The 24,544-nt window shown below is 45.3% G+C and overlaps 1 protein-coding gene across 2 annotated transcripts in view; it reads right to left on the reverse strand.

Annotated features, from left to right (window-relative positions):
• LOC134359766 (nuclear receptor subfamily 5 group A member 2-like) overlaps positions 1 to 24,544 on the reverse strand; it is a 118,742-nt gene that overhangs the window by 70,140 nt on the left and 24,058 nt on the right. For both annotated transcript variants that reach the window (XM_063073378.1, XM_063073377.1), the window contains one exon: positions 12,639 to 13,282. In XM_063073378.1, the coding sequence (XP_062929448.1) occupies positions 12,639 to 13,282 (644 nt within the window). The remainder of the gene's footprint in view (positions 1 to 12,638; positions 13,283 to 24,544) is intronic.

A 24,544-nucleotide genomic window follows, 5' to 3' on the forward strand; every position in this document is an offset into this window, starting at 1 on the left:
AAATTATGGGAAAGATTGAAGGGAAGAAAGCAAGAGGAAGGCGAAGACAAATGATGATGGAGACAGCAGCCAGAGAACTGGAAATGAATACCAATGAATTGATCCACTTGACCCGAAACAGGAGTGTGTGGTCCATGGTAGTCAAAGCTCAAACTGGGCACGGCACCTGATGATGATGATGAAGATAAAGTGGGTACTTACGGTATTTTCCCCAGGGTAGGGGAGACCACAGCTGAGGGCATTGGTTTAGTGTGAGAGGAGAAAGATTTAGAAAGGATCTGAGGGTAGCTTTCCCATTGAGTGGGCGGAGAGTGTAACGAACGAGCTGCCAGAGGAAGTGGTTGAGGCCGGTACAAAGCACCACTTAAGAAACACTTGATTCATGGGGGTTGGGGGGAGCCGTGGGAGGATGGGGTGGGGAGCTGTGGGAGGAATGGGGGGGTGGCCATGGGAGGATATGGGCTGAGCACAGGAAATTGGGACTGAGGGAAGAGCCTACATCCATGCTACTTTGCTCTACGACTCTAAGGTCATAGCATTTCCAGTGATGTCTACATACCCACATAAATTATACCTAAATTATAGAAGACTCTGAAGAAAACATCTGTGCAAATTAAGACAATTGTGCAAAAACACAACTCGAAGAAAGTCCATGTTAGCACAAGAGGTGGACCATAATGTTCTTTTACTGAGGTATGGTTAGGGTTGCGTAAATTGGTTCAAGAACCTGATGGTTGCAGGAAAGTATCTCTTTCTGACCCTGGTGAGGTGACACTTCAGAATTTGGTACCTTAATTCCTTTATTCAGCTTATTCAATTATTAAACAAACGGTGTAAGTGATTGTTTTGGACATGGCTCTTGTGATTGCAAGACCCTAGTGGACATTAGTAGTGTAGAATACTGTAAGTTCCAGTTCACTGGTTCATTGGCAGGATCAATGGCGGGGGAACTGCATCACCTCGGTCGTTGTGTGGACAAGATCCTCTTGCCCCTAGGGTCGCCTATTGCAGCTGCCCTGAGCAGGATACACCAGAGGCAGTGTGAAGAGAGCTGGTCTGTGGTAGGCTGGTGGGGAGGTGGTGGGGGGGGGGGGGGTGCTGGCCGCTCCCATCAGTGCTGCCCTCTAGTGTTTGTGGATGAAGACAAGCTCGGTTGCACTTGTCTGTGGTGGCACTAGCACGAGATGAGGAACTGTTACGGGCTTGTTCTTGCAGAAACATGGCTCCGGGACAACATCCCGTGCACCATCAATCTACAGGCCATAACATTCAGGGATGGGCTATTTGTGTGACTGTATATTTTTCTGTTATCATAGTTCTATGTATTATATGCGCGGTGTACTGTGTGACTGTTGGTGCTGTGTTTTGCACCTTCGCCTGAGAGGAATGCTGTTTCATCTGGCTGTATTCAGGTGTAAATGAAAATTAAACCTAAATCTGAACTTGAATGTGACAACAAACTCGACTTGTGCAGGGAGAAATCCTGTTTGTGTGAAGTGGATCAAGTAACCCTTACAGTCCATTCATAAAGATACTAGACATTCTCCACACTGCTAGTGTGGGTACCTGTTATCGCTTTGAAGGGTTCCATGGTCTTCTCCCTCCGTCCCTCTGACTATACCCCTTGCCCGTCCTCTGGGTTCCCCCCCTCCCCCTTTTCCTTCTCCCTAGGCCTCCTGTCCCATGATCCTTTCATATCCCTTCTGCCAATCACCTGTCCAGCGCTTGGCTCCATCCCTCCCCCTCCTGTCTTCTCGTATCATTTTGGATCTCCCCCTCCCCCTCCCACTTTCAAATCTCTTACTAGCTCTTCTTTCAGTTAGTCCTGACGAAGGGTCTCAGCCCGAAACGTCGACTGTACCTCTTCCTAGAGATGCTGCCTGGCCTGCTGCGTTCACCAGCAACTTTGATGTGTGTTGCTAGTGTGGGTGTTACTTTTCATAGTGAAGCCTGGCACAGAGAATCAGTCACACCCTCCCCCGACATTTGACAAATGCAGTAGATGCGAGTTTTGATGCAATTAGCAGTTTCATTCCAAAATATCGTAAATCCTCAACCCCCTCACATTTATAAGACTTGGTGTGAAATGTAAATATCGTGCAGATATTAGATTAGATTAGCCCTCATTTGTCACATTTACATCAAAACATACAGTGAAATGCGATATCTTCATCAACAACCAACACAATCTGCGGGGGAGCAGCTCACAAGCATTGCCACGCTCCTGCTGCCAATATAGCATGCCCACAACTTAGCCTGTATGTCTCTGGAACGTGGGAGAAAACTGCAGCAGTCGGAGGAACATTGACCCATGCAGCCACGGGAGAGCATACAAACTCCTCACAGGAATTGAACCCCGATCACTGGGAGGGTAAGGGGTTACGCTAACTGCAGCACTACTGTGCCACATGCACCATTTAAGCAGAGTGGGCGGGGGTAGTTGTCAAGGGTCACTTGGTCAAGATTTACGGTCCTGACTAAGCAAACATCGGGCTTAAATCTGACGGAATCCTCTCCCTGCAAGATACATACTGTTCCCATGAGTAAATAATGACCTTGTGTGGTCATTTACTCAATTGGACTGAACTGAGTTCTCTCAAAACATAATTACTCACTTGTCAATCATGGATGAAACCAGAATTCATTACAGGTCACAGGATGGGAAACAATCAGTGATTGCCAACACATATCCAAAACAATAGACTTCAACATGGGCACCTTCTATCCGTCCTGTCAGAAAAGGGCATCTTTCCAACCGATCCATGCAAATGAATGGGTCCTTTCACTCCAATACAGGAAATACGCCCTCACAGATCCGGAATTCTGATGCTGACTGTGTGGAGTTTGCATGCTCTTCCTGAGACTGCATAGGTTTGACCCTCCCCCGGTGCCCTGATTTCCTCCCATACACCAAAAGACAAGCAGGTTGGTAGATCAAAGATTAAATTTATTTGTCACATGAACATTGAAACATACAGCGAAATGCATCTCTCTCTCTCTTTCTTTCTGAACTTGCACTAATGTCATTTTCATTAATTTAATATCATAATACTCTGCTTTAAATATTTAATGTTTTATTTTATTAATTGAGATACAGTGAGGAATAGGCCCTTCCAACCCTTTGAGCTACATCGCCCAGCAACCCCAAATTTAACTCTAGCCTAACCACAGGACAATTTACAATGACCAATTAACCCATCAACCGGTACGTCCTTGGAATGTGAGATGAAGCCTGAGCACCCAGAGGAAACCCCTGTGGTCACAGGAAAAACATACAAGCTCCTTACAGGCAGTGGCAGGAATTGAACCCTGGTCGCTGATACATTGTGCCAACCACCACACTACCGTGCTGCCCCAATGGTTTGGCTATTAGCCATCTAAGGCAATGAATTCCACAGATTCACCACCCTCTGGCTACAGAAATTCCTCCTCATCTCCGTTCTAAAGGACATCCTATTCGGAGGCTATGCCCTCTGGTCCTAGACTCACCCACTATTAGAAACTTCCTCTCCACCTCTACCTTATCTAGGTGTTTCAATATTTGATAGATTTCAATGACATCTCCCCTCATTCCTGTAAATTCCAGCAAGTACAGGCCCAGGGACATCAAACTGTCCTCATACATTAAAACTTCCATTCCCAGGGTGATACTTGTGAACATCCTCTGGACCATCTCCAATGGTAGGGCATTTTTTTCTTAGATAGAGGGCTTATATATCATTCATGTTAACTTGACTTTATATTATCTTACACTCAGAGGCCACTTTATTAGGTACACCTGTACATCTGCTCATTAATGCAAATATCTCATCAGCCAATCACGTGGCAACAACTCAATGCATAAAAGCATGCAGGGATTCTGTTGTTGTTCAGACTAAACATCAGAATGGGGAAGAAATGTGATCTAAGTGACTTTGACCGTGGAACAATTGTTGGTGCCAGACAGGGAGGTTTGAATATGTCAGAAACTCCTGTGATTTGCATGTACAGCAGACTTTAAGAGTAGAGGTTCCCAACCTAGGTCCACTGACCCTCAGTTAATGGTAGGGGTCCATGGCATTAAAAAAGGTTGGGAACCCCTCGTCCAGAGCTTGCAGAAAATGGTGCAAAAAACAAAACAAAAAAAAATCCAGTGAGTGGCAGTTCTGTGGGCAAAATCACCTTGTTACTGAGAAAGGTCAGAGGAGAATGGCCAAACTGGTTCAAGCTGACAGGAAGGCGACAGTAACTTGAATAGCCATGTGTTACAACAGTGGCGTGCAGCAGAGCATGTCTGAATACAGAACCCGTCGAACCTTGAAATGGACGAACTACAGCAGCAGAAGACTATGAACATACTCTCAGTGGCCACTTTATTAGATACAAGAGGTACCAGATAAAGTGGCCACTGTTTTTATGTTTGCGATGTCCTGTTCTGCTGCTGCAATAGACTCATTTTCATGACAATATACTCCAATCTCACACCACCCGAATGCTATCCCTCCATTCCACAAGATAATGTCCGCCCAGCCACTCAATCATGGCTGATTCATTATCCCTCTCAACCCCATTCTCCTGCCTTCTCCCAGTAACCTTTGAAGTCCTGACTAATCAAGAACTAATCCAGAGCTCCTGCTCTGATTGAACCACACCCATCCCAGTTTACCAACTCCACCATGGACGCCCCAAGTCAAACTGCAAAAGGAGGAGGGTTGGCCATGGGGCTAGCACCCCCGCGCTGTAAAAACCCAGAGCTTCAGAAACACCAGCAGAAGCTCCAAAGACCCCTCCCTAGGTGATGAAGGACACATTAAGAAAGTGGGCTACACCCGGAGACAATGTAAAAGACTGGCCAGGACAGAGGACTTTGGTAAACTGCTGACGGCAACCTACGCCCCAGTAAGGTGATGGGTTTAAGTAAGTAAACACGCAGTTGACAGGACTTTGCGCACTCAACCAAGTGGTTGACTGGGTCACTACCACTTCCTTCACGTTGAAGAGGTTGGGTTATCTCCTAGAGAGCAGGATGCATTTAAGCATTTTACTTTATTTTTGTCAAGTTTCCCTGAAAGTACAAGTACTCACTTTAGTCCAGGAAAGAAACAAATTGCAAAGCAGTTATCATGGTGTACCAGCCAAGTACAATAAGGGAAGCAGAGAATCAAACCTCTTTAAACCATTGTTTGGATTATCTCACTTACCTTGCCACCAAAATTAACCTCGCACAATCATATCGCTTTTTAAATGGGCATCCCTGTGAGAGTCCATTGTAAAAATATTACTTCCTGTCACTGCTGTTTATGCTGGAGTTAGTTATTTTCGGGAGAACTTCCACAGCTGCCAGGATTAAATTTCCACCTATAGTTCTATACCGGGGCCTGATGAAATACGGCCACGGCTCAGGCTGCAAGTGGAGGTTGACCTTTGCCTCCCCCGCCTGCTGCTAATGTGACCCAGCAGTGGGAGCATCAATTTCCCCAACCTCCACAGAAAGCATTTTCTCAACAATAATTCCTCAATGAGACATCTTTCAACTACATTTTTTTCATATGACATCTCGCTTCAGACCACTTGTTATCACAGCAATGCCTAATCTTTGACAGTGATGTAGTTTATGTCATTATCCAAAGGAGATGAGACAGATTACTTTGTAACTTTAATTGTTCAGTACAGCTGTCTGCTCATTAGACATTACAACATCAGCAATTTAGACAAACAATGCTGTAACTACGCAGGCCTATCTCCCTTTCCTACAATAACTCAACATAAAGTAACAACGAAGAAAAAATTCATGAGGAAATGAAATTATTTTAAAGTAAAATTCTGCTGTTGCTCTGGTTACCTCATTAGAGGAAGGCTGTGGAAGCTTTAGAAAGGCTTCAGAGGAGATTTACCAGGACGTTGCCTGGATTAGAGAGAGTGTTTTATGAGGATAGGTTGAGCGAGCTCGGGCTTTTCTCGTTGGAATGAAGGAGGATGAGAGGTGATTTGATAGACGTGTGCAAGACAATGAGAGGCATTGATCAAGTGGACAACCTTTTTCCCCAGGGTGGAGGTGGCTAACACAAGTGGGCATAACTTTAAGGTGATTGGAGGGAAGTATAGAGGAGATGTCAGAGGTAAGTTTTTTAACACAGAGTGGTGGGTATGTGGAAAGCCCTGGCAAAGGTGGTGGTCGAGGCAGATACTGTATACAGTATTAGAGACATTTAAGAGATAGGTAATGGATGATAGAAAATGGAGGGCAATGTGGGACAGAAGGGTTAGGTTGATCTTAGAGTGGGTTAAAAGGTTGGTGGAACATTGTGTTCTACATTCTATGTTCTCTGTTTTAAGCATAGAAAAAGACACAGAGGACCGGGCATTTCTTTAATTTGTGTGCTTCATGTTTAGAGTTGCCACTCTGGTGATTATTGGATACGGCCCAGCCCATTACAGGTAAAGCCCTCTCCACCATTGAGCACATCTACATGAAGCGCTGTCACGGGAAAGCAGCATCCATTATCGGGGACCCCTACTATGCAGGACATGCTCTCTTTTCACTGCTGCCAGCAGGAAGGAGGTACGGGAGTCTCAAGACTCACACCACCAGGATCAGGAATAGTTATTACCCCTCAGCCATCAGGCCTTGAACTGAAAGAGATAACTCCACTCAACTTCACCTTCCCCACCACTGAACTGTTCTCACAACCAGTGGACTCACTTTCAAGGATTCTTCAGCTCATGATCTTGATTTTTATTGTTTATTTATTGGTTATTATTATTTTGTTTTTTTTTGTTTCTTTGTATTTATTTTGAATGCTCGTAAGAAAATGAATCTCAGGGCTGTATATGCTGACATATACACACATTGACAATAAAGTCACCTAAAACTTTGAATAGAGGATTATGTTGTCTGGCTCTATATAAATAATATTAACCTGGAACGATAAGTGAAACCTTGGGAGATCTTACAACATGAGATCCATCAGTGGGGACAATGGAACAATATTAACGATTGGGAAAGCTGAATGTGACTCTGGAGAAAACCATGACAAAGTTTCTGAATTATGATTGTCTAATGCAGCCGGGATAGAACATAGAACATAGAACAGAACAGCACAGTACAGGCCCTTCGGCCCACAATGTTGTGCCGACCCTTAAACCCTGCCTCCCATATAACCCCCCACCTTAAATTCCTCCATATACCTGTCTAGTAGTCTCTTAAACTTCACGAGTGTATCTGCCTCCACTACTGACTCAGGCAGTGCATTCCACGCACCAACCACTCTGAGTAAAAAACCTTCCTCTAATATCCCCCTTGAACTTCCCACCCCTTACCTTAAAGCCATGTCCTCTTGTACTGACCAGTGGTGCCCTGGGGAAGAGGCACTGGCTGTCCACTCTATCTATTCCTCTTAATATCTTCTATACCTCTATCATGTCTCCTGTCATCCTCCTCCTCTCCAGAGAGTAAAGCCCTAGCTCCCTTAATCTCTGATCATAATGCATACTCTCTCTAAACCAGGCAGCATCCTGGTAAATCTCCTCTGTACCCTTTCCAATGCTTCCACATCCTTCCTATAGTGAGGCGACCAGAACTGGACACAGTACTCCAAGTGTGGCCTAACCAGAGTTTTATAGAGCTGCATCATTACCCTGCGACTCTTAAACTCTATCCCTTATGAAAGCTGACACTCCATAAGCTTTCTTAACTACCCTATCTACCTGTGAGGCAGCTTTCAGGGATCTGTGGACATGTACCCCGAGATCCCTCTGCTCCTCCACATTTCCAAGTATCCTGCCATTTACTTTGTACTCTGCCTTGGAGTTTGTCCTTCCAAAGTGTACCACCTCACACTTCTCCAGGTGGAACTCCATCTGCCACTTCTCAGCCCACTTCTACATCTTATCAATGTCTCTCTGCAATCTTCGACAATCCTTTGCACTATCCACAACACCACCAACCTTTGTGTCATCTGCAAACTTGCCAACCCACTCTTCTACCCCCACATCCAGGTCGTTAATAAAAATCACGAAAAGTAGAGGTCCCAGAACAGATCCTTCTGGGACACCACCAGTCACAACCCTCCAATCTGAATGTACTCCCTCCACCACCACCCTCTGCCTTCTGCAGGCAAGCCAATTCTGAATCCACCTGGCCAGACTTCCCTGGATCCCATGCCTTCTGACTTTCTGAATAAGCCTACCGTGTGGAACCTTGTCAAATGCCTTACTAAAATCCATATAGATCACATCCACTGCACCACCCTCATCTATATGCCCGGTCACCTCCTCAAAGAACTCTATCAGGCTTGTTAGACACGATCTTCCCTTCACAAAGCCATGCTGACTGTACCTGATCAGACCGTGATTCTCTAAATGCCCATAGATCCTATCTCTAAGAATCTTTTTCATCAGCTTTCCCACCACAGACATAAGGCTCACTGGTCTATAATTACCCGGACTATCCCTACTACCTTTTTTGAACAAGGGGACAACATTCCCCTCCCTCCAATCCTCCGGCACCATTCCCATGGACAACGAGGACATAAAGATCCTAGCCAGAGGCTCAGCAATCTATTCCCTCTCCTCGTGGAGCAGCCTGGGGAATATTCTGTCAGGCCCCGGGGACTTATCCATCCTAATGTATTTTAACAACTCCAAAATCTCCTCTCCCTTAATATCAACATGCTCCAGAACATCAGCCTCACTCATATTGTCCTCACCATCGTCAAGTTCCCTCTCATTGGTGAATACCGAAGAGAAATATTCATTGAGGACCTTGCTCACTTCCACAGTCTCCAGGCACATCTTCCCATCTTTATCTCTAATTGGTCCTATCTTCACTCCTGTCATCCTTTTGTTCTTCACATAATTGAGGAATGCCTTGGGATTTTCCTTTACCCTACCCCCAAGGCTTTCTCATGCCCCCTTCTTGCTCTCCTCAGCCCCTTCTTAAGCTCCTTTCTTGCTACACTATATTCCTCAATAGACCCATCTGATCCTTGCTTCCTAAACCTCATGTATGTTGCCTTCTTCCACCTGACTAGATTGTCCACCTCACTTGTCACCCATGGTTCCTTCACCCTATCATTCTTTATCTTCCTCACCGGGACAAATTTATCCCTAACATCCTGCAAGAGATCCCTAAACATCGACCACATGTCCATAGTACATTTCCCTGCAAAAACGTCATCCCAATTCACGCCCGCAAGTTCTCGCCTTATAGCCTCATAACTTGCCCTTCCCCAGTTAAAAATTTTCCTGTCCTCTCTGATTCTATCCTTGGGAAAATAACAGGCTTATGGACAGCTTCTATCTCACTGTTATGAGTCTATTGACTAGTCCTTCTTCTTAAGTCCATCTCCCCTACTAGGGCATAGGCTGCCAACAACAGCTCACCAGAGTCTCTGACCTGGGTCAGTCTTTTAGCCTTTCAAGGTGTAATCCATCAAAAATCTTTCCTGTCCCAGGGATGAGGTCTTTGGAGTTTCTGTTGGCATTTCTGCAGCTCTGGGCTTTTATGGGGTGGGGGTTGCTAGCCCCATGTCCAGCCTTCCTCCTTTTGCAGCTGGGCTTGGGGAACGTTCATGGAAGAGTTATTGAATCATTCCCTAGTATGATAATTAGCACTAATGGCCTCACTATCTAACTTGCCGTGTTCGTGCTCTGTTACTCTGGATTTGCAGCATCTGCAGAATCTCTTGTGTTTATGTTGTCATGATTTTGCACCTTATTGTTTACCTGCCCTGCACTTTCTCTGTGTATGTTACACATTATTCTGCATTCTGTTGTTGTTTACCTCTGGACTCAGACTCAGATTTAGAAACACGCATACATCAAAATATACAGTACAATGCATAATTTGTTTTAACACCCAACACACCCAGGAGTGTGCTAGGGTCGGCCCACAAGTGCCTTTGAAGAGGTTAGCTTTAGTTGTCACATGTACACCGGAACATTGAAACACACAGTGAAATGCATTGTTTGCATCAAATCAAATCTGCGAGGATGTGCTGGGGGCAGCCTGCAAGTGTCGCCACGTTTCCAGTGCCAACACGGCGTGCCCACAACTCACTAACCCTAACCCATACGTCTTTCAGAATGTGGGAGGAAACCAGAGCACCCAGGGGAAACACGTGCAGTCACGGGGAGAAAGTACAAACTCCTTGCAGACAGTGGTGGGAATTAAATGCCAATCAGTGGTCGCTGGCACTGTAAAACTTTGTGCTGACCGCTACACTATCCTGTCATTGTACATTCCAGTGCCAACATAGCATGGCCATAATGTCCAGCAACAACAATAGAACCTAACAAGATCCTTTTCTCCCATTGGTCCACTCTCCTCTCCTATCTGATTCCTTCTTCTTCAACTCTTTACATCTTCCACCAATCACCTACCAGCTTCTCACTTCATCCCACCCACTCACCCAACCCCCTAACCTGGTCTCATCTATTACCTGCCAGCTTGTACGCCTTCCACTCTCCCCACCTTCTTATTCTGATTTCCACGCCCTTCCTTTCCAGCCCTGATGAAGGATTTTGGCCTGAAACACCAACTGTTCATTCCCCTCCAAAGATGCTACCTGACCTTTCGAGTTCCTCTAGCATTTTGTGTGTGTGTGTTGACCAAGATTTCCAGCAAATCAAGCCCCTCCCCCAACCACCACTCACATGTACAAACAGGTTTCCAGTCCCAAGACGGGCCACCTCCAGGCCTCTAGGCCTTAGCTCCGGACTCTTGGGCTCTCAGACATCAGGCATCCAACCTCCAGTCCCTGGCCTAGGCTTGCACGCTCGACCTTCAGGCCTCTATCTCAATGAGGGAACAGGAACAAGGGGTAGAATGTCCACGTTCCTGCACCTATTCAGAATGGTGGCCGTATAAGCAGCTGATGCATATCACAAGTAACCACAGACACCAAGCAGACAGTCTCTGATGAGTACTGATAATGGCTGGAGTCGCCCGTCTTGTAAAGACACTGCCCAAAGGAGGCAATGGCAAACCACTTCTGTAGAAAAGATTGCCAAGAACAATCATGGTCAAGACCATGATCGCCTACATCATACGACACAGCACGTGATAATGATGATGATGCCAGCAAAGAGCCAGTAACATCATGAAGGATCGCACCCACCCTGCTCGTGGACTGTTTGTCCCTCTCCCGTCAGGGAGGAGCATCCATGCCAGGACCACCAGACCCAAAAACAGTGACTTTCCCCAAGCAGTAAGGCTGATCAACACCTCCACCCACTAACCCACCCCTCCACACCCCAACCACCACTACGTTATCATTTCCTGTCAGTCACCTTCTGTACAGACACTCCTGTGGCTAGCATCACCTTATGGACATACAATTAATCTATGTGCGTATATAAGCTACCTTGTGTATTTATATTTATTGCATTTATTATTATTATTATTATTGTGTTCTTTATCATATTGTGCTTTTTTGGCCTGCATCAGATCTGGAGTAACAATTATTTTGTTCTCCTTTACACTTGTGTACCTGGAAATGATATTAAATAATCTTGAAGCTCGAACATCCCCCATGAAACAAATGGAAAACCAAAGTCTCAGAGCTGGTGCAGTTATTACCACAAGAGCAACATTAAACGTTTTCAATTGCAGAATATCTCAGCATTGTCAAGTCCATCAACTTGTATTTACATTTCCATCCCTGCCGCTCTCCAACTCTTCAGCAGTATGCCAGTAATTTCTTCCTCCTCCCCTCCCCATTCTCTCTTTTTCCATTCCCCATTCTGGCTCCCATCTTACCCCTTCTCTTCTCACCTGCCCCTCACCTTCCTCTGGTGCCCCTCCTCCTTCCTTTCCTTTCATGGTCTATTCTCCTTTCTTATCAGATTCTTTCTCCTGCAGCTCAACTTCTTTCTTTATCAGCCCTTTATCTCTTAACCGATTAGATTCCTTTCCTGATCAGATTTCTTCTTCATCATCTCTTTACGTTTTCCACCTATCAACTCCTCCACGAGGACCATGACCTTGTCGTAGGGTTTGGAGGCTTGCGTGCCTCAGTGACCTGGACAGCTACGTGTGCTGGAGTCAGGGCCTTGTGCTTTGGCTCTTGGTAGGGTCACTCATGCCAAACAGGTCAAAGGGTAGAAGCCAGACTAAGAGTGGCCCACCGGTCCTTCAGGTTCAGCGGTTCAGCTCAGGGCTAACAACCCTGACTGATTCAAAAAACATTGTTGTGAAAACAGCAATGAAGAATCCTATATCTTATGTGACAGACAGAGATGGAGGACCTTCATCGCTGTCCTAAACAGCAGCAGCATAACAGGCAGTAACTAACTAACTAACTAACAGGCAGTAACTAACTAACCAGCTTCTTATTTCATCCCTTTTCCCCAGCTTACCCATTTTCCCCTCATCTCATGTCGCCTATCACCTGCCAGATTCTATTCCTTCTCCCTTCCCCAACCTTGTTATTCAGGCTTCCTTTCCAGCCCGAATGAAGGATCTCAGCCCAAAACAGCGACTGCTTATTCCCCCCAAAGATGCTGCCTGACCTGCTGGGCTCCTCCAGCATTTTGTGTGTGTTGCCCAGGATCTCCAGCACCAGCAGAATCTCTTGCACCACCATTAAATCTGGGAGACCGCACGGCACTAAAAGCACGGTTGACCGCAGCGTCGGTTTTTATCAGGGGTGTCTTACCTTGAGTTCTCTGAAGAATATGCAACTCCGCGCCCATTCGACTATGGAGAAGAGGGTTTGGTCGGCCATTTTGCACATCAGGCCAAAGGTGCTAAGTTTCTCGTGTTTGCCTCTGTTGACCTGTTCCTGCTGTAGATGGGCCAAGATCTTAGCCTGGACTTGCGGTTCATCAGGCTCGCACCGCAGGAGTTCCATGATCAGCTGCGGTATGGTAGCGGGAGAGCTGGTTTGGTAGGTGTCTGTGTATGGGTAGCCAACAAGAGACTCTGGAGAGCTTGCATAGTGGTCTGGGTACTCAGACTTGATGGTTCGGTTATGGAACGTGGGGTACTGGTAGCTCAGTGGTGTCCCATGGTTGGGCATTGACATGCCTACTGTTGGAGAGCCATAGAGGTTTCTCTCATAACCTGTCGCTGGTAAAATGACCGGGTTAGGAGGAATGCCTTTGGAAACAGAATGTACGTTGTGTACAGCGGTGGAGAGCGAATACTCGTTCTGCACTGACGATACCATTTGAGGCATGGTCTCTAGCTTGAAGCCGTTTGCCCGGATCAGCGCTTTCTTTTGCTGTTTTAAGGCCCGGTCGCGTTTGTACATGGGCCCGAATTTGTTTCTTCCCCCTCTCATCCTGTCAGCACGGACGGCTGGTGAAGAAATGGAAAGAACACTCAGCAACTGGACTTGGGCACAAAGCATAATCAGACAATTTCAAACACAGGATTATCTACAGTATACCCACCACAAATCTTCAAAGATTCCCAAGTTCAAAAGTCAACAAACTTTTAAGAAGTTGTTTGACTTGCAAATATTTATTTCTAAGTTCATCAACTGATGTCTGAATGGGGATGAAGGAAAATTAATATCAAAAAGAGAAAATATCACTGTTTTCCCCTGCAGCTGAGATAAACTCATTTTCTTTCAGCCTTTCAACAATTTTTGGCAAAACTTCTGAACCATCTTATTTTGTTTCTGTTTCTTTGCTTTTTTAAATTCCCAACAAATTGCTGAGTTGCCAAATGGTTGGAGTTATATTGTTGATATGCTGATAAGGTTATACAATCAGTGGCCACTTTATTAGGTACACCTGTACACTTGCTCATCGATATAAATATCGAATCAGCCAATCATGTGGTAGGCACTCAATACATAAAATCAATGGGGCGGCTCAGTAGTGTGTTATTATAGAAACACAGAAAACCTACAGCACAATACAGGCCCTTCGGCCCACAATGCTGTGCTGAACATGTACTCACTTAGAAGTTACCTAAGGTTACCCATAACCCTCACATGTGTACATAATAAAGAACTGCAGGTGGTTAGCACAATGCTTTACAGTACCAGTGACCCGGGTTCAATTTCCACCACGCCTGTGAGGAGATTGTACGTTCTCTCTGTGACTGCGTGGGTTTCCTCCGGATCCTCCAGTTTCCACCCACATTCCAAAGATGTGCTGGTTGGCAGGTTAATTCGTGATTGTAAATTGTCCCGTGATTAGGCTAGGGTTAAATTGGGAGATTGATGGACAGTGCAGCTCAAAGGGTTGAAAGGCCTATTCTCCCCTGTATGTCCGTAAGCATGCAGACGTGGTCAAGAGGTTCAGTTGTTGTTCAGACCAAACACCAGAATGGGGAAGAAATGTGATCTAAGTGACTTGGACAGTGGAATGATCATTTTTGCCGGACAGGCTGGTTTGAGTATCTCAGACACTGCTGATCTCTTGGGATTTTCACACCCAACAGTCTCTAAAGTTTACAGAGAATGGCACAAAAAACAAAAATCATCCAGTGAGTTGCAGTTCTGTGGGTGAAAACACCTTGTTAATGAGAGAGGTCAGAGGAGAATGGCCAGACTGGTTCAAGCTGACGGGAAGGCGACAATAACTCAAATAACCACACGTTATAACAGTGGTGTGCAGAAGAGCATCTCTGAACAGACAACACATCAAACCTTGAAGTGGATGGGCTACCATGAACACACACAGTGGCCACTTTATTCAGTACAGGAGATGAGAAAGTGGCCACTAGGAGTAGTTAAACAAAGTTTGGGATGCTTATCAGAGTGAGAAACATAATTAATGTTTGACTAGAAGATAATATCACTGTCACTCTCCCATCACCACCGGATGTAAGGAATGCCTCCTGTCTTCCATGTAGTTTTCGGAGATTACTAACTCAGAGTAATATTTCTCCAAGCATTCTTGTCAACTTCTGCAGAAAATATCCCAGTTCATTTGATTTTGTTTGATCACCAAATCTATGTATTGCTCAAGATTTATTCTTTTAATCAATGTTCAAAGAATAAAGAATAAGATTCTCAAATATTAGATAAATTTTAATTCACCGATGAATCAAGTTCAAATTCAAGTTTAGTTGTCATTCATCCATGCATACGTACACAGCTAAACAGAACAGCATTCCACTGGGGCCAAAGTGCAAAACACAGCACATACAGTCACACACAGCACACAGCACGTATAGTTACGGCAGCACAGACTGTCACAAAATAATATTAGCACAAATCCCTGTAAATTGAATTCAGTTTGTGTCCTTTAGCTAAATGTAATCCTTCTGCATTTTCTTTTGCTCACTGGTTGAATATCCAAGCTGGTACGATCTTTCATTGATTTTATTATGGTTATTGTTGAGTATGCCCACAAGAAAATGAATCCTAGGGTTGTATATGTACTTTGACAATAAATTTACTTTGAACTTTGAAGTTAAAAAGTTATGGAGACTGACATTTGGGAACACTTTAAAGCTTTTGGTAGTTTTTTGAAGATCACTGACAAGCCACATCAATTTTTTTCAGACATTATTTCCCAAAGTTTTAAAAGTGTGCATCATTGGTTGGAACAAAGGAAGGGAAGGTTACTGTGTAGCACAGAAGTGGATATCAAAAAGGAATACAATGGACGACCATTGCTAAACTACTCATACATCGTTACTGAATGAAGATGAACTTTTTTCCTAAATGGCATTAGTGTTCACACACAGGGTTAAACAGGATAGACAAGTCCACATTATCATCGCCTGGAGAGTCACTTCAGCGCAGAGCAGCTCTGCTATAAGGCCATAGGACATTGGAGTAGAATTAAGGCATTCGGCCCATCAAGTCTGCTCTGACATACTGTCACGGCTGATTTAGAACATACATGGAGCAGTGCAGTACAGAAACAGGCCATTCAGCCCGCAGTGTTGTATCAAACCAACTAAAAAGTAAATCAAAAACACCCAAAAACTAATCCCTCCTACTTACACCCTGTCCATATTCCTCCACCTTAAAAGCCTCCAATGTACTTGCCCCTACCAGGCAGCCACCACTCTCTGAGTAAAAAACTTACCCCTCACGTTCCCCTTGGACCTACCTCCTCTCACTTTCAATGCATGCCCTCTGGTACTAGACATTTCAACCCTGCGAAACACAAATTCTCTGACACCTCTATCTGTGTCCCTCATAATCTTGTAAACCTCAATCAGATCTTCCCTCAGCCTCTAGCGCTCCAGAGAAAACAACCCAAGTTTATCCAAGATGCTGGAGGAACTCAGCAGGCCAGGCAGCACCTATGGAAAAGAGCACCCTCGACGTTTCGGGCTGAGACCCTTCAGCGGGACTGGAGAAAAAAAGACGAGGAGTCGAAGTTAAAAGGTGGGGGAAGGGGAGAGAGAAACACAAGATGTTAGGTGAAACTGGGAGGGGGAGGGATGAAGTAAAGAGCTGGGAAGTTGATTGGTGAAAGAAATACAGGGCTGGAGAAAGGGGAATCTGATAGGAGAGGACAGAAGGCCATGGAGGAAAGAAAAGGGGGAGAAGCACCAGAGGGAGGTGATGGGCAGGGAAGGACAAGGTGAGAGGGAAAAGGGGATGGGGAATGGTGGGGGGGGGGCATTACAGGAAGTTCGAGAAATCAAAGTTCACACCATCAGGCTGGAGGCTACCATGACAGAATACAAGGTGTTGCTCCTCCAGCCTGAGTGTGGACTCATTGTGACAGTAAGATGGAAGGTAAAGTGTAATCCAGCCTCTCGTGATAGCTCATGCCGTCTAAACCAGGCAGCATCAAAGTAAACATTTTCTGCACCTCTCAACCCCATTATTCTCTCTCTCAACCATGTTCTCTTGCCTTCTCCCCATATCCCCATATTCTCTTGCATGACTGCAAGAGGACCAGGGCTGGGAAATGAATATTCAAGGGTATACGTCCTATCGAAAGGACAGACTGATGGGCAGAGGGGGTGGGGTGGCTCTGTTGGTGAGGAATGATATTCAGTCCCTTGCGAGGGGGTACATAGAATCAGGAGACGTGGAGTCAGTATGGATAGAACTGAGAAATTCTAAGGGTAGAAAGACCCTAATGGGAGTTATCTACAGGCCCCCAAACAGTAGCCTGGATATAGGGTACAAGTTGAATCAAGAGTTAAAATTGGCATGTCGCAAAGGTAATGCTACGATTGTTATGGGTGATTTCAACATGCAGGTAGACTGAAAGAATCAGGTTGGTACTGGACCCCAAGAAAGGGAGTTTGTGGAGTGTCTCCGAGATGGATTCTTAGAGCAGCTTGTACTGGAGCCTACCAGGGAGAAGGCAATTCTGGATCTAGTGTTGTGTAATGAAACAGTTTTGATAAGGGAACTCGAGGTAAAGGAGCCATTAGGAGGTAGTGACCATAATATGATAAGTTTTAATCTACAATTTGAGAGGGAGAAGGGAAAACCGGAAGTGTCAGTATTACAGTTGAACAAAGGGGACTATGGACACATGAGGGAGGAGCTGGTCAGAGTTGACTGGAAAGTTACTGGCAGGGATGACAGTGGGACAACAATGGCAGGTATTTCTGGGAATAATACAGAAGGTGCAGGATCAGTTCATTCCAAAGAGGAAGAAAGATTCTAAGGGGAGTAAGGGGCGACCGTGGCTGACAAGGGAAGTCAAGGACAGTATAAAAATAAAAGAGAAGAGGTATAACATTGCAAAGATGAGCGGGAAGCCAGAGGATTGGGAAACTTTTAAAGAGCAACAGAAGATAACTAAAAAGGCAATACGGGGAGAAAAGATGAGGTGTGAAGGTAAGCTAGCCAAGAATATAAAGGAGGATAGTAAAAGCTTCTTTAGGTATGTGAAGAGGAAAAAATTAGTTAAGACCAAAGTTGGGCCCTTGAAGACAGAAATGGGTGAATTTATTATGGGGAACAAAGAAATGGCAGACGAGTTGAACAGGTACTTTGGATCTGTCTTCACTAGGGAAGACACAAACAATCTCCCAGATGTAATAGTGGCCAGAGGACCTAGGGTAATAGAGGAACTGAAGGAGATTCACATTGGGCAAAAAAATGGTGTTGGATAGACTGATGGGACTGAAGGCTGATAAATCCCCAGGGCCTGGTGGTCTGCATCCCAGGGTACTTAAGGAGGTGGCTCTAGAAATCGTGGATGCATTGGTAATCATTTTCCAATGTTCTATAGATTCAGGATCAGTTCCTGTGGATTAGAGGGTAGCTAATGTTATCCCACTTTTTAAGAAAGGAGGAAGAGAAAAAACAGGGAAGTATAGACCAGTTAGCCAGACATCAGTGGTGGGGAAGATGCTGGAGTCAATTATAAAAGATGAAATAGTGGCACATTTGGATAGCAGTAACAGCATCGGTCCGAGTCAGCATGGATTTACGAAGGGGAAATCATGCTTGACTAATCTTCTGGAATTTTTTGAGAATGTAACTATGAAAATGGACAAGGGAGAGCCAGTGGATGTAGTGTACCTGGACTTTCAGAAAGCCTTTGATAAGGTCCCACATAGGAGATTAGTGGGCAAAATTGGAGCACAGGGTATTGGGGTTAGGGTACTGACGTGGATAGGAAATTGGTTGGCAGACAGGAAACAAAGAGTAGGGATTAACGGGTCCTTTTCAGAACGGCAGGCAGTGACTAGTGGGGTACTGCAAGGCTCGGTGCTGGGACCGCAGCTATTTACAATATACATTAATGATTTAGATGAAGGGATTAAAAGTAACATTAACAAATTTGCAGATGACACCAAGATAGGTGGCAGTGTGAAATGTGAGGAGGATGTTATGAGAATGCAGAGTGACTTGGACAGGTTGGGTGAGTGGGCAGATGCAGTTTAATATGGATAAATGTGAGGTTATCCACTTTGGTGGCAAGAACAGGAAGGTAGATTACTATCTGAATGGTGTCAAGTTAGGAAAAAGGGAAGTACAACGAGATCTAGGTGTCCTTGTTCATTAGTCACTGAAAGTAAGCATGCAGGTACAGCAAGCAGGCAGTGAAGAAAGCTAATGGCATGTTGGCCTTCATATCAAGGGGAGTTGAGTATAGGAGCAAAGAGGTCCTTCTCAGCTGTACAGGGCCCTGGTGAGACCACACCTGGAGTATTGTGTACAGTTTTGGTCTCCAAATTTGAGGAAGGACACTCTTGCTATTGAGGGAGTGCAGCGTAGGTTCATGAGGTTAATTCCCAGGATGGCGGGACTGTCATATGTTGAAAGATTCTCCTGCACCTATTGTCTATTGTTTATTGATTATCTATCCTTTGATGCCCTGACTAATCAAGAACCTATCAACCTCCACAACTTTGCAACAGTACCGCAATGCAATACATAATAACTGAAAAAAACATGAATTACTGTAAATATATATATATAATAGTTACATTAAACAAGTAGTGCAAAAATAAAAATAAAAAAATTAGTGAGGTAGTGTTCATGGGTTCAATGTTCATTCAGAGGGGTAGAAGCTGTTCCTGAATCATTGAGTGTGTGTCTTCAGGCTCCTGTACCTCTTCCTTGAGGGTAGCAATGAGAAGAGGGCGTGTCCTGGGTGACGAGGATCCTTAATGATGGATGCCACCTTTTTGAGGCATCGCTCCTTGAGGATGTCCTGGATACTATGGAGGCTAGTGGCCATGATGGAGATGACTACGTTGAGAACACTCTGTAGCTGATTTCGATCCTGTGCGGTAGCTCCCCTCCCCACCCACACCAGATGATGATGCAGCCAGTCATGACTTGATGATGCCTTCCAGAAATATGCCTATCACAGACTGCGCGGACACCAAGAAGGTGCATCATTCACATGAGCCGGGGAGGATTAGTGCAACTCCAGATCATAAACTGAAAGAAACTTTTTTTGGGACAATGGGAAATGTATTTACTATAACTCTCCACCATCGAGGACATCCTGAAGGACCTTCAGAATCCAGGACATGTGCTCTCCTTGTTACTACCATCGGGGAAGAGGTACAGAGGCCTGAGCATGCATACTCAATGTTCTTCCCATCTACCATCAGTTTTCTGAATGGTCCATGAACCCATAGACACTACCTCACTATTTAGCTCTGCTTTTGCAGTGTTTTTTCACTTTCAATAATGTATATTTTTTATTGTAATGGATAGCATTTTTCTATGTCTTGCTTGCATTTGTTAGTCAAGGCATTGATTTCAATAGTCAGGAAGTTATGTTGCAGCTTTATAAAACTCCAGTTAGATCGCATCTGGAGTATTGCATACATTTCTGGTCACCCCATTGTGGGAAGGATGTCGAAGTTGTGGAGAGTGGTTAATCAGGGTGCTGCCTGGATTAGAGGGTCTGTGCTATAACAAGAGGTTGGACAAACCTGGGTTGTTTTCTCTGGAGTGATGGAGGCTGAGAGGAGATCTGATAGAGGTTTATAAGATTATGAGAGGTATAGATAGAGTGGACAGACAGTTTCTTTCTCCCAGAGTTGAAATATCTAACACCAGAGGGCATGCATTTAAGGTGAGAGGGGGTAAGTTCAAAGGGGATGTGAGGGGCAAGTTTTTTACACAGAGAGTGGTGGGTGCTTGGAATGCACTGCCTGGGGTGGGGGTAGAGACAGATACGTTAAAGACTTTTAAGAGACGTTTAGATAGGCGCATGAATGTGAGGAAATGGAAGAATATGGACGTTGTGTAGACAGAAGAGGCCATTTGACTGCTAATTTTATTGGTTTGGCACGATATTGTGGGCTGAAGGGCCTTTTCCTGTGCTGACCTGTTCTGTGTTTTATATATGTACTTTGACAATTAATTTACTTTGAACTTTGAAATAAGGCATGAATGGTCATACAATGAAGCCTGAGTAATTCTCATTGTACAGTTACTTAATGATACAGTGCCTTCTTTCTTATATTCTGCACACAAATATTAAAGATAAACAAAATTATTTAAATTCTGCAGAAACAGAATGTTAGCCTAAGTTTTTTCCCTTGGTGATTTTCAGAGCTGTGCACACTGCTGTTTGCTACTTCAGGTCGATTTTCCTAGCGGTAACATGAGGTCACCTCAGACGGCGGTGGGGGGGGGGGCGGCGGACAGTGCCATTTCTGACCAGTCAAATGTCTGAGCAGAGCTCGACGTGGCTGCAGTCCAAGCTCCACGGAGGAGGGCTTCTGGTTTGGAAAACAGACTGAGACCAGCTTGATTACAAAGCACATCTGCGCCGTCACCTAGCCAAGTGTATATCACCGGTGAGGTGCAGGAGAAACATACCGACTCATATCTGAACAAAGCCTGATCACACACTGTGAATATCACCCCTGACCTTCGGTAATGATATCCCCAATGCCGTCTGGGAAGGGGTTCAGGAGACCGCCCCCCCCCATTCAGGATTGGCAAAAGCTGCAGAGGTTTGTAAACTCAGCCAGCTCCATCATGGGAAACACCCGCCCCAGCATCGAGCAAACCTTTAAAGGGCAATGCCTCAAAAAGGCGGCATTCATCATTAAGGACACCATCACCCAGACCAAGAAGGCAGCATCCACCATGAAAGATCCCCATCACCCAGGACATGCCCTCTTCTCATTACTACCGTTGAGGAGGAGGTACAGGAGTTTGAAGACTCACACTCAGCATTTTACAAACAGCTTCTTATCATCACCAAAAAACAGGAATTCTGCAGATGCTGGAAATTCAAGCAACATACATCAAAGTTGCTGGTGAACGCAGCAGGCCAAGCAGCATCTATAGGAAGAGGCGCAGTCGACGTTTCAGGCCGAGACCCTTCGTCAGGAGTGTAGTCCTGATGAAGGGTCTCGGCCTGAAACGTCGACTGCGCCTCTTCCTATAGATGCTGCTTGGCCTGCTGCGTTCACCAGCAACTTTGATGTATGTTGCTCTTATCATCACCATCAGGTTTCTGAACAGTCAATGAACAGTACCTCACTACCTTTTCCCCCTTTTTGTGCTACTTATGTAATTTTATATATATTTCTTATTGTAATTAATAGCATATTTTATGTATTGCACTGTTTTGCTGCTCCAAAACAACACGTTTCATAACACACACCCAGTAGCCACAGTGCCTAATAAAGTAGCCACTGGGTGTATGTTCATGGCCTTCTACTATTGCCCATTCACAAGGTTCCACATGTTGTGCATTCAGAGATGCTCTTCTACACACCACTGTTGTAACGTGTGGTTATTTGAGTTACTGTCACCTTCCCATCAGCCTGAACCCATCTGGCCATTCTCCTCTGACCTCTCTCATTAACAAGGTGCTAATCCACAGTTTACCCACAGAACTGCCGCTCACTGGATGTGTTTTGTTTTTTTGCACCACTCTCTGTAAACTCTAGAGACAGTTGTGCGTGAAAATCCCAGGAGATCAGCAGTTTCTGAGATACTCAAACCACCCCGTCTGGCACCGACAATCAAGCTCACTTAAGATCACATTTCTTCCCCATTATGATTGTTTGGTGTGAACAACATCTGAACCTCTTGACCATGTCTGCATGCTTTTGTGCATCGAGTTGCTGCCACATGATTGGCTGATCAGATATTCGCTTTGACAAGCGGGTGTGCAGGTCTACATGATAAAGTGGTCGCAGACGTATGCTGTGATAATAAACCAGATTCCGATTCTGACTGGAATTTATCTGCTCAGGTTGTCTATGTCTGACTGTGGAAAAGGGTAATCATTCTGCAGGACAAACATTGTGTATGTCATGGTCCGGATCAGGTTCCCTTTAAATTTACTTTGTTTGTGTTATGATTCGGACCGTTGACTCCCTGTTTCCCTTTAATTCCCTGTTTTCCTGTGCCCCTCAGGCTTGGTGATTAAAGGCAATTTACTCTCGACTGAACCGGCAGTTTATAAGTCTTCGGCTTCAGTTGTTCGGGCGAGAGCGTTATGGAGCGTTATCGAAGTCACCGAAGGTACTGCGAGCCAACTAAGTTTCTTGCCAGAGCAAGCCTAGTCTCCTCCCGAAGCAAGTGCCAGCAAGCCACCTTCCCTTGCCAGAGCGGGTCAGTCAAAGTTAACCTGCCGGAGTGAGTCAAGAGCTCACCGCTGCTTGGAGCGTACTGGTGCCCCGTTATAGTTCTGTCCATCATTGTGTGGTCTCCGTATCCATGTCCTGTGTCTAAAAGGGGTCCCGACCCTGTACCCTGGAAGGGTCCTGACCCTGTGTCAAAAAGAGTCCCGATTCCATCCTGTATATAAGGAGGATTCCCGGCTCAGTGTTTTTTGTCCTGTGTTTGAGTCTGTCCAATGAAAAAGAAGGGTCCTGACTCCATCCTGTGTCTAAGGAGGATTCCCAGCTCAGTGTTCTATGTCCTGTGTTTGAGTTCCAAGTCCTGGCTCCAAGGTTCAAGTATCAAGTCCCGACTCCAGGGTTCCAAGTATCAAGTCCTGGCTCCGAGGTTCAAGTATCGAGTCCTGGCTCCGAGTTCCGTGTTCCGAGTCCTGGCTCTGAGATCCATGCTCCGAGTCCTGGCTCCGAGGTCCGTGCTCCGAGTCCTGGCTCTGAGTTCAGTACTCCGAGTCCTAGCCCAGACCCTGAGTCCCAGCCTAGTCCAGGGCCTGAGTCCCAGCCTAGTCCAGGGCCTGGGTCCTTGTCCATTACTCTTATTCCTGCTTCCGCTTTGCTCTCCTTGTAACGAGTAATAAACTCAATTAAGTTAACCCTACAAAACGTGTTTGTGTCCTGCTTTGGGTCCACCCTTGCTCCGCACTTGCGACAGTGTAGGATGTAGGGATGTGCAGGAGGCTGGTGCAGCTCGACATTACCCTGGTTAGGCCTCACTTCGAGTATTCTGTTCACTTCTGGTCGCCTCATTGAGGAAGTATGTGGAAGCTTTACAGAGTATGCAGACAACACTGCCTTGATTAGAGATCAAATCTTACAGATTGAGCAAGCTGGGGCTTTTTTCTTTGGAGCGAAGGAGGATGAGAGATGATTTGATAGAGGTATACAAGGTGATGAGAGGCATAGATTGAGTGGACAGATAGAGGCTTTTCCCCAGGGTGGTAATGGCTAATTATAAGTAGATTGGAGAAAAGTATGGGAGATGGGTGCTGCAGGTAGTTATTTTTCATGCAGAGAGTAGCTGATGTGTGAAATCCCTGCCAGAGGTGATGGTAGAGGGAGATAATACATTTGGAGCATTTAAGAAACTCTTAGTTACGCACATAGGTGATAGAAAAAAGGTTTATGTGGGAGAGAGGGCTAGATTGATCTTGGAGTCGGTTAAAAGGCCTGTAGTGTGCTGTATTGTTCTCTGTTCTGAGAGAAAGGTGGGAAACACTTCAGATTAGGTTTTCCTAAACAGGGAAAGAATTGTGTTGATTGTTGCCCAAGGAATGGAGAGATTTAATCCCACTCTCTCAGATCCACCAATCCTGTATTCCTCTCAGAAAGTGAAAGGACCATTCACGTAATACATATTTGTTGCCTTGGGAATGCAGCCAGTTTAATCACAACAGACAACAGTCTCTCCCATCATGGACATTGTCTCTTCTGTCCACTTCTGTTGGGCAGAAGACACAAAAGCCTGAAAGCAGGTACCACCAGGATCAAGGACAGCTTCTATCCCACTGTTATCAGACTATTGAACAGACCTCTTGTGCGGTGAGATGGACTCTTGGCCTCACA

This window comes from Mobula hypostoma, chromosome 21, assembly GCF_963921235.1.
Source record: "Mobula hypostoma chromosome 21, sMobHyp1.1, whole genome shotgun sequence".
Classification (NCBI taxonomy): domain Eukaryota; kingdom Metazoa; phylum Chordata; class Chondrichthyes; order Myliobatiformes; family Myliobatidae; genus Mobula; species Mobula hypostoma.